Source organism: Mandrillus leucophaeus, unplaced genomic scaffold (assembly GCF_000951045.1).
Source record: "Mandrillus leucophaeus isolate KB7577 unplaced genomic scaffold, Mleu.le_1.0 Scaffold585, whole genome shotgun sequence".
Taxonomy (NCBI): Eukaryota; Metazoa; Chordata; class Mammalia; order Primates; family Cercopithecidae; genus Mandrillus; species Mandrillus leucophaeus.
The window spans coordinates 132,721-142,441 of record NW_012106308.1 but is presented as its reverse complement, the minus strand read 5'-3'; the positions used below and the strand labels follow the sequence as shown (position 1 = coordinate 142,441).

Here is a 9,721-nt window from a genome sequence, read left to right as displayed (position 1 = left end):
GCTCTGGCAGGCTCTCTTCTCCCCAGATCCTTAATCTGGGCTGAAACGTCTGTCTGTGACCCTTAGAACAACATCTCAGTGGAATAATGAGGTTGTCTGGAAGGTTGAGAGGTCTTCAGGGAGCTGAGGCTGGATGAGTCCACAGGGCAGACGGCCTATGGGTTCTGCACCCCATTAGGCAGACGGGGTAACCAAGGGCAAGGCTTAAGCCATTTTTCAGGGTGTGCAGGGTGCACAATCACTAAAGAACCAAACAGCAGTCTCCGTGAGGACCGATTCTGCCCCCCCCAGGGGACACTGGGCAATGCCTGGGGACATGGTGGTGGTGAGAGGGGTACACCTGGCACCTAGCCAGTAGAGGCCACAGACGCTGCTGAGCATCCTGCAACACGCAGGACAGGCCCTCCCAACATGGAATGATCCAGGCCAAAATGTCAAGAGTGCCAAGGTTGAGAAATCCTGGACCAACCCCAAATCTGGGACTGTTTCTCATCAGAATCCAGGCCCACCCTGGTTCACTGGTGGGACCTGGGAAGCAGTGTTTTTCAAAAGCTTTCTGGGAGATCCTGATGTGCAGCTGGGATGGGAACCCTGCTCCAGGCCCCTTAAAATGCCCTGCAAAGGGCTTTTTCCGAGTGGCCATTGGGATGGCCTGGACGCAGATGGAACCCTACGAGGGCTGAATGTGACCATCATGTGGTTTCACTGGGTCGCTGGTCTCTGTGAGACAGCCCAGATGAGACCTGCCCCGCAAAGCCGCTTGGCCCACCTGATAATTGTCATAAAAGCTATGGAAAGTCTGTGGGTAGTAGGAACACGAATCTGAATTTGATGAGGGAGAGGGGAGGGGTTCAGCGCAAGGAAATTCATGCTGATTTAAAATATAATTTCACTTCCATTTTTCTCCTTCAGTCTCTTTCTCATAGCTAGGTATACTATAAAATCGAAGGACAGGCTGGGCGCAGTGACTCACGCCTGTAATCCCAGCACTTCAGGAGGCTGAGGCAGGAGAGTTGCTTCAACCTGGGAGGCAGAGGTTGCAGTGAGCTGAGGTCATGTCACTGCACTCCAGCCTGGGTGATGGAGTGGGACTCCGTTTAAAAAAAAAAAAAAAAAGCACAGTCTGCACAGTCTTATCTCTTCCTAAATCCAGTTTATCTTCTTTGCTCTTGATTTAGGAAGTGGATGAATGGGTTATTTTATATTACGTTTCCTTCAAAAACTAAGTTAGTTTGCTTTTTATTTGTGGAGGCCCTTCATTGATTTCTTTTCCTGTGGTTCAATGACCCTCAAGTAGAAAGACATCTCTTCCTCTAGTTTAGATGGTGTCTAGTTTGTCAATTCATTTGTTCACTTCCAGGCTTCATTTAGATGCTCACAAGGCGGTTGATGGCTAGTTCTTTCTGGAAACGTACCTGCAGTGATGCCAAGGTTTTTTTGGGGGGATGAAGGCCTTCTTTAATCGGACCTAAATCATCTTCTTGCTCCTTAAGCCTGTGGTCTCGTACCATTCCCCTCCTTCCCCCAAAAGTCGGGGCTGCTGCCTCTCCTGAGGCTGAGGAAGGAAATGACCCTGGAGATGGGATGTGGTTTAGCAGCAGTACCCGTTCCTGGCATAAACAGCTTTCTCTGTGCGCTTCTATATTTAAATCACTTTCCTTTTGAACCACATTACCTGGGGTGTCTGACTGCTGGTGGTGATGTCAGAATTGGTGCTCTGCTATTCTCTCTCGGCGTCCGGTGCTATTTTAAAGCATAATGCAGACCTCTTCTATTTGTTAGATTATTAGCTATAGATCTCTTGAATCACTGCTTCGAAATGGCCCATGCTATGTCGTAAGTCTCCATGTGTCTCCCTCTGGACAAAGAAACATTTCTGTTTCCATTGTATTCTTTAAGAACCAATTTCAGTTGTCAGAATTGACTGAATTCAAGTGTATTTCACCGTCAGCTGCCTCCCTGACTGCTCGAAAGCCGTCAGTTAAAATCCTTCCCAGCGGAGGGCCCTGAGATGAGGGCCACGGAGTGCTTTGCTGGAGCACGGCTGTTTGCACCCGGTGGGTTGCTGAGGTGACTCCCGCACAGGTAGCATTTGGCTCGCCAAATCCCCACCAGATAAACGCCAGGCTCTGTGTGGCTGCTGGCTGCTTGGATAGAAATGATCTTAACTCAGACACAGGGGTAGCCTACATGTCTGCAGGAGCCAGGTTGTGAGCTTTTGGGGGGATTGCTTTTCTTTTGGTGGTCCAGGGGCAATGTTCCCCCTCCCTCTTCTCCATTAAGTGTCCTCAGATGGAGGGAGGGGGCCTCCAGTGGCTAGGATTCCTTCTCGGGGCATCAGGAAGCCTCAGCTTCACTCTTACATGGCTGAACTAGGGGCCTGAGGACGGATGGGCCGACCTGTCCCCTCTCTTGGGCTTAGCGCATGAAAAAGGCCGGTGTCTCCTGCCCTGAACCTGGGAGAAACATCTACTCCTGGGCTATGTGGCTGCCCACTGGAGACCATAAACCCTTTCATGGTCCCTGATGGCCCCTGTAGGGGTGGGGGCACGTCAGACCCAGGCCCCATTCAGGATAAATCAGGCCAGGCATCTGCCCATGTCACTCAAGAGGGTGAGGGTCCTGTTCAGATGGACAGACCCTACTACAAGCCCCTTCCCTCCCTGCCCTGTCCCTGGGTCCAGGTGGATATTATTTGGGAAACTGAGCATCCAGGGCAACGTAAAGAGGAAGGACATCTGAGGGGGACCCGTCTTAGTCATGGGGCAAGAGGAGAGGGACGGTGACGCTCCTGTGCAGACTCTGAGCCTTCCTGCCTCTGCCTCTGGGATGTCCCTCTCTGTCCCACTGCCCTGGCTTCCATCATACTTACACAAAGCTCAGGGATTGCAGCTTTGCTTCCGACTAAGTCAGCAAAGATTCCAATGCCAGGATGATGATCTGGGGTGTTAGGAACTCTGAGGTTGTGCCATTCTCCTTTGTCTCTGCAAATGGCTTATGCTGATTTTAATCTCCTTATTTCTGTAAGACTCAGTGGTTTAAAAATATTAAATGGGGTATTTATTAAAACTGTGGTGAACTCAGCCCTCAGACTTGACTGGGGGATGGAACGGTCTGGCTAAACAAGTGTTCTGGTTAAGGGCATTAGTCACCGTGCAGAACCATGTCTAGTGTGCCAGTTTCGAAGAATTAGAGCAGAAGTCACATTTAGCTCCAAGCTGAACTGGAGTTAATAGGGATCTTTCTTTGATCATTGGAGCAGCTGGTAGCATGAGGGGATGCCTTGGGTTATCACTGAGAATGTATCAGTGTACCAAGTGACAGTCCATGGAGACTTTCATATATTCAAAGATAATTTGTGGATTTGTCCAAAACCAAAGAAACTGGTACCTTAGGGATGCAAGAAAGCCTCTAACTTGCATTGATGCCAGTGTTGTGTTTAGCCTTTTGGTAAAAGAAGTTCTATCAGCTCCTGACAGTGGTTTTCCGGGCTGTGTCTCCTCCCACACCTCTGATTGAAGAATTTTATAGAATGGGCTGGAGAAATCTCCAAGACCTGACCCTGGAGCTCCAGAGCACTACTCTTCCGTGGGAGAAGCCTGGCTTTGGCCTAGGCCTCTGGCATGGACTCCTGAGTGGTGAGGGGAGCCCATGAAATTCCTGGGGTCAGTAGTATCATGCTCTTTCATCCAGTCCCAATTCCTGCACTGAGAGAAGATGGACCAGTAGGGAAAATGGGGCACTAGGCAAAGTGGGCCCTGGGGCAGCCTGCCTCCTTGCCCTAAAGAGGCAGAGCCTGAAAGAAGCAACACTTCACCCAGCCCAAGGGCAGGGGATGGCCTCTCTGTGGGTTCATTTGGACTTTCAGAACACATAGTCTCTCCTATGGGAGAGGCCCCTGCTCTCATTCTGGAGGCATTGGAATTGGTCTTAGATGTTGTACATGGAAGTCCTTCTAAGACTCTTTGGGGGACAGTAGAAAAATTAGACAACTCTTGCCCACTGAGCCTCCAACATTCTAAGACTAAATGGGACCATGAGAAGTCTCCTCCACTGCACCAGCTTCTGGTCTGGCTACCCTCAAACTATGCCATGTCAAAAGCTGGACTCCTTGTGTTCACTTGGGTCAGAACTTTTAGGAGCTGTGTTTACATGCACAATAGAGGGTGTGGGAAGGAACTGGAGAGAAAGGAGGCTCTGGATTCAAGACTTGGGTGGAGAACCTCTATTTGTTAGCTAGTTAGCCTGGGGAAGGCTATGCTCAGTCTCCATGTTCCTACCTGTAGAATGAGAACCACCTGTAGAATAAGAACCACCTGTAGAATAGGATCCACCTGTAGAATAAGAATCTACTCACTGGGTTGTTGTAAAGTAGTTAATTTATTGACTAAAAAGGTGAATGTTAGGGGTAATCATCTGAGTATGAGTCCTGGCTGCTCTGCTCATCACCTGTGTTACCTTGTCAACTATCTCAACCTCTCAGTGGTTCATTTTCTTTATCCGTAAGATTGGAATGATGATAATAGCATGGCCTTCATGGAGGTTTTTGTGAGGATTAGGTGAGCTAACATATGTATGTCATCCCATCACCTTCTGGACTCCATTGATTTGGGGAAAAATTGGCCGTTCATCTTACTAAGGATTCCTCGTATGTGATGAATTGCTTCTTTCTGTTTTTAAGATCCTCTGTCTCTTTCAACAGCTTGATTATCGTGTGTCTAGGTGTGGATCCCTTAGAGTTTATTCTACCTGGAGTTCATTGAGCTTTACAAATTTGTAGATTTTTAATGTTTTTCATCCAATTTGGGAAGCTTTTGGACATTATTTTTCATATACCTTTTTTGTTCCTTTCTCCCTTTCCCTCTCCTTCTGGGACTTCCTTTACATACACTTGATGGTGTCCCATAAGTCTCTGAGGCTCTTGTCATTTTTCTTTCTTTTTTTTTTCTATCTGTTCCTCAGACTAACTAATCTCAAATGACTTATCTTAAAGGTCACTGATTCTTTTACCTGCTCAGATATGCTATTGAGCCCCTCTAGTGAATTTCTCATTTTAGTTATCGTACTTTTCAACTCTAGAATTTCCATTTTGTCCTTAAAAATAATTTGTCTCTTTCTTGATAGTTTCTATTTCATGAGACATCATTTTCATCTTTAATGCTTTTGATTTTTAAAAAAAGTTCTTTGGATATACTTACTATAGCCAATTTAAAGTTTTTGTCTAGTAAGTCCAATATCTGGCTTCCTTAGGGATCTATCGAGCTCTCCCTGCCCTATATATGCCCCATATCATTTTAGTTCTTTGCATATCTTGTGTTTATGTATGTATTTATTTATTTAGAGACAGTCTCGCTGTCCCAGGCTGGAGTGCAGTGGTGTGATCATAGTTCACTGTAGTCTCTAACTCCTGGGATCAAACAATTCCCTCACCTAAGCCTCAGGAGTAGCTAGAATTATAGGCACATGCCACCACTCTTGGCTATTTTGTGGGGTTGGTTTGTTTGTTTGTAGGGACAGGGTCTCTCTGTATTGTCCAGTTTGATCTCAAACCTCTGGCCTCAAGCAATCCTCTTACTTGGCCTCCAAAAGTGCTGGGAACACAGGAGTGAGCCACCACACCCAGCCAGTATTTTTTAAACAATATAATGTGGCAACTCTGGAAATCAGTTGTTCCCCCTTCTTGAGGATTTGTTCCTATTGTTTGTTTAGTGACTTTTTGAACTCAGATGGTAAAGTCTGTTTTTTGTCATGTGTGACCACTGAAATCCCTGTTCAATTAGCTTAGTGACCAATTAGAAATTTCCTAAAATGCTTGGCAACAATGACTGCCCCAGTCTTTACTGAGGGGCTCTGTGCATATGACTCACACTCAGGTAAGCCACCCACACCTCTGCCTTAGCTTTCACTTTCTGCTTGAACAGAGCCTTAAGATAAGGCAGAGAGTGCTTAGGGCCTTCTTAGGTCTTTCTTGAGTGTGCACATAGCCTTGTGCATGCGTGTGACCTCCTAGATTCCCAGGAATTTGTTGGAGCTTTTCAAAGCAACCTATGGACATCTCAGTCTCCAGTTTTTTGGTTAGCCTGTTGTTTTCCCAACTGTTATCTACTGCCTCAGACAGCCATGATGTTAAGCAATCATCTCTAATTATTTTCCACAAATATCCCCAGGGAGAAAGACTCTTTGCACCGGATGAGCTCAGAGTCAGGTCAAACAGAAACAGCTTCTCAAGTGGGGCTTTTCAGGGAATCACCAGACAGGTCAAATCATGACAATGCTCTGGGAATGGGCCTTTGATCCAACCCCATTCTCTGCCCTCCAGAGGCTACTGGGATGCTGATTTTCACTGTGATTATGAACGTTGGTTTGCGAGGTTACCACAGAGCTGGGAAAGGGAATCAGGAATAAGTCAAGTTAAAACACCACAGAACTCACTGGTCCTCCTGAGATTCACCCATTTTTCTTGCTGGACTTTGGTTAATTTCCAGAGTTCTGAAAATGTTGATTCTGACCATTTTCACCAGCCTTCTCATTGCTTTTATGGAGAAGAAGATTTTTGGAAGTTCTTTTTCTCTATCATCTTTTTCGTGATGTCATTCAAAGTTGATACATGTAAAGCATTTACAACAATATTCGGCACATAGGGTTACATGTATGTGCCATTATTATTGTTGTTGTTGTTAATAATAAATGAGAGGCCACATATAAACCCGCTTCCTCCCTCCAGACAAGAGTGGTCCCAGGGGGCACAAGAAGGGCATATGGGGAAGGAGAAAGATGTCCATTTGCAGAGAAAAGAGAGGGAAAAAGGCAGGAACATACTTTGGAAGATGACTGGGGGAAGGTAGTGCTCAGTGTCACAAGTGTGGGAAGTATGGTTCATAGCTGGTTAGTCTAAGAAGGCAAAGAGGTAGATCCTGGTCAGGCTCAAGGCCAAGCAATGCCTGTTGGTCCCCTATAATTGGTCCATCACCTCTCACCAGCCTGTCTCTTCCTTGTGTGGACTCTGCTCACTGCCCAGTCCTCTGCTCTGACTTTAAAAGGCAGATGGTTCCAAGGACGGGTGAACAGGACTGTAACAGCACGTCCCTATGCACGGTCCCTGAAGAAGCTGCCTTGCCCTGCTCTGCCCTGCCCAGGGGAGTTGGCTGGAGGGATTGCCTGTTTATGGGTGTGCTCGGCAGTCGCCAAGGGGCATGGGCATCCGGGCTATGCGATACCCTGCAAGCACATGGCCACACCTGTCACCCTCAGCCCTGGGACTCGGTGTTTCTATAACAGTTGGGCACTTACGAGTCTTCTGGGCATCCAGTGGGCGTGAATGAGGGAGGGGATCTCTGGAGCAAGCAGCAGGGAAGGAAGAGGGAGCAGAGATATGGGAGGATGGGGTGTTGGCTCTTTGGTTCACATGCAGACTGCAAGATCTTTGGGGACTCAGCCCTAGTGTCCTTGAAGGACAGGTTTCAAGGAACACCAAAGTCTGGTAAAAGAGGGAATCATCCTGAAAACCAGGTGGGACATCACACTGACATAACCGTGCTCCACTGCCACCGTGGATGGGCGTCTGTAAACCTGGGAAGGGATCTTATATTGCTGAGAGTCAGTCCCATATTTTATAGAGGAAGAAGCAGAGGCTGAGATGATCTTTGTCCTCGCTGGATGGTCATTTGAGGGTAATGGGCAATGGTGACTAGATCCCTGGCCGCCTGGTCTCCACGTAGCACCCTTTCCTCTAAAGTGCTGTATTTGCTAAGAATCCAGAAGCCTCGGCATTTGCAGAATAGAGGCTAGTCATGCAACTACCAGGTACTCCTGAAAAGGAGCTTACCTTCGACATGTGGTTCGGTCACATGGTAGGAAATCGAGGAATACACTTAAATTACAGGGTGAGGAAATGCTTTGTAACTCTGACAGGGTCTGAGCTAAGGGAGGATGCATAATGGACTGACATCCTGACAAAAGGGCGGGTGGAGGCCAGGCACGGTGGCTCACGCCTGTAATCCCAGCACTTCGGGAGGCCAAGGCAGGTGGATCACCTGAGGTCAGGGGTTCAAGACCAGCCTGGTCAACATGGCAAAACCCCGTCTGTACGGAAAGTACAAAACTTAGATGGGTGTGGCAGCGCATGCCTGTAGTCCCAGCTACTGGGGAAGCCAAGGCAGGAGAATCACTTGAGTCCAGGAGGCGGAAGTTGCAGTGAGCCAAGATTGTACCACTGCATTCCAGCCTGGGCGACAGAGCAAAACTCTGTCTCCAAAAAAAAAAAAAAAAAAAGGTAGGGGCAGGTGGCTCACCCACAGCCACGTCCTGCTTCACAGGCATTCAACCTGTGCAGCTTCTCCAGGCCCAGGGCCCACAAGGGTCCATGTTTGGATTCATGTGCTGCTATCGCTGCCTTGAAATCCTTGGTAATTTGGAGCAAAGAACCCTGCATTTTCATTTTGCACAGGACCCTGCATATTCCATCGCCTGTCCTCTCTCCTCCCCTGCCTTGAGGCCAGGGACAAACCTGCCAGCTCCATGGTTTCTCCCAGCCTGAGGACACAGAGCCACCCAGCATGTCTTTGCAGGGACAGAGTGACCAGATGGAGCCCAGAAGTCCCTGGGCTGGTAGAGCTGCGGTTCCTGTCTTGAGCCTGCCCAGCTCTCTGTTCTGGGTGAAAAGCCCCAAGGTCCAGCCAGACAGAAATAGCTGGGACAAACGCCCTCGTCTTACAACCCAGCCCCAGCCACCAGCACAGCACATGCAATTCAGATCTTCTTCCCTGGGCAGAAAGGGCTGGGCGGCTGCCCTATCTCTAGCCTGAGAAACCTGCCTTCCTTGGCATGGGCAAATTTGTCCGGGGGACGACGGGGAAGGGCGGGAGGTGGGGATCGGGACGGAGGGTGGGTACGTTACCCCCGGGCAGGGTGATGGGCCCGCAGGTCTTGCTGTCGTCCATGGGGATGCGCTTGGTACAAATCCGCCAGAGGCCGAAGTGGGCCGCCTCGCAGGTGGTGTTGTGGTGCTCCATGTGGGGGCTCAGCACAGCCCAGTGGTCAGTTACCACGGCTGTCATGGCCAGCACGATGCCTGCCAGGATGCAGAAGAGGGTCACGCGGACCTTCAGCGTTTTGGTCTGGGACATGGTGGTCGCCGAGGCGTAGGTGCCCTGGGCAGGGTCCGGCGGCTGCGTCTCCTCGGGCAGGTGACAGCCGAGCTGAGGGGTGGCGGTGGTTGTCGAGTTGGGAGTGGCCACTAAGTTTAGTGTGCCTGGCTGAGCCAGAGTGGGCTGGCCTTGGGGCTGAGGGACGCGGGATGTGCTGAGCAGCTGCCCAGACGCGTCAGGGGCCTGAGGAAGGCTGCTATTAATGCCCCTCTCCAGGCGTGGCACCGGGGACGGCTTCTGCTCAGGTTTCAGGGCTGTCTGCCCCTCTGGGAGCCAGAAATACCCCGGTGGGGGGCGGGGTAAGGAGAGAAGGCTCTGGATGGTGGATTGAGGCCTCTATGGAGTAGCAGCTCAGGGTGCCTGAGTTGGGAGGGGGCGAGGGGTGGGCAGCAGGGCCCCAGGGGTGGGGATCTGTCTGCTCTGGGCTGATGGGAAAGGGCACCCCAGGCCAGGGGAGGAGACCAGGAGCTGCAGGCTGCACGGCCGTCCTGGGTTCCCATAGGGTAAGCCTACTACCGGCGGGGCAGTGAGTAGGTTCTCATCCTGGGATCTGGGGGGCCTAGGATTCTGTCTAG

General features: G+C 49.7%; 1 protein-coding gene across 1 annotated transcript in view; it reads right to left on the bottom strand.

Annotated features, from left to right (window-relative positions):
* Positions 1 to 9,242, bottom strand: part of CACNG1 (calcium channel, voltage-dependent, gamma subunit 1) — a 16,544-nt gene extending 7,302 nt beyond the window's left edge. Inside the window, exons 1-4 of the mRNA XM_011999172.1 lie at positions 8,897 to 9,242; positions 7,826 to 7,919; positions 1,946 to 2,163; positions 1,380 to 1,573 (exon numbers count right to left, since the gene is read on the bottom strand). Coding sequence (XP_011854562.1) covers positions 1,380 to 1,573; positions 1,946 to 2,163; positions 7,826 to 7,919; positions 8,897 to 9,125 — 735 coding nt within the window. The 5' untranslated portion in view covers positions 9,126 to 9,242. The remainder of the gene's footprint in view (positions 1 to 1,379; positions 1,574 to 1,945; positions 2,164 to 7,825; positions 7,920 to 8,896) is intronic.
* Positions 9,243 to 9,721: the final 479 nt, after the last annotated feature.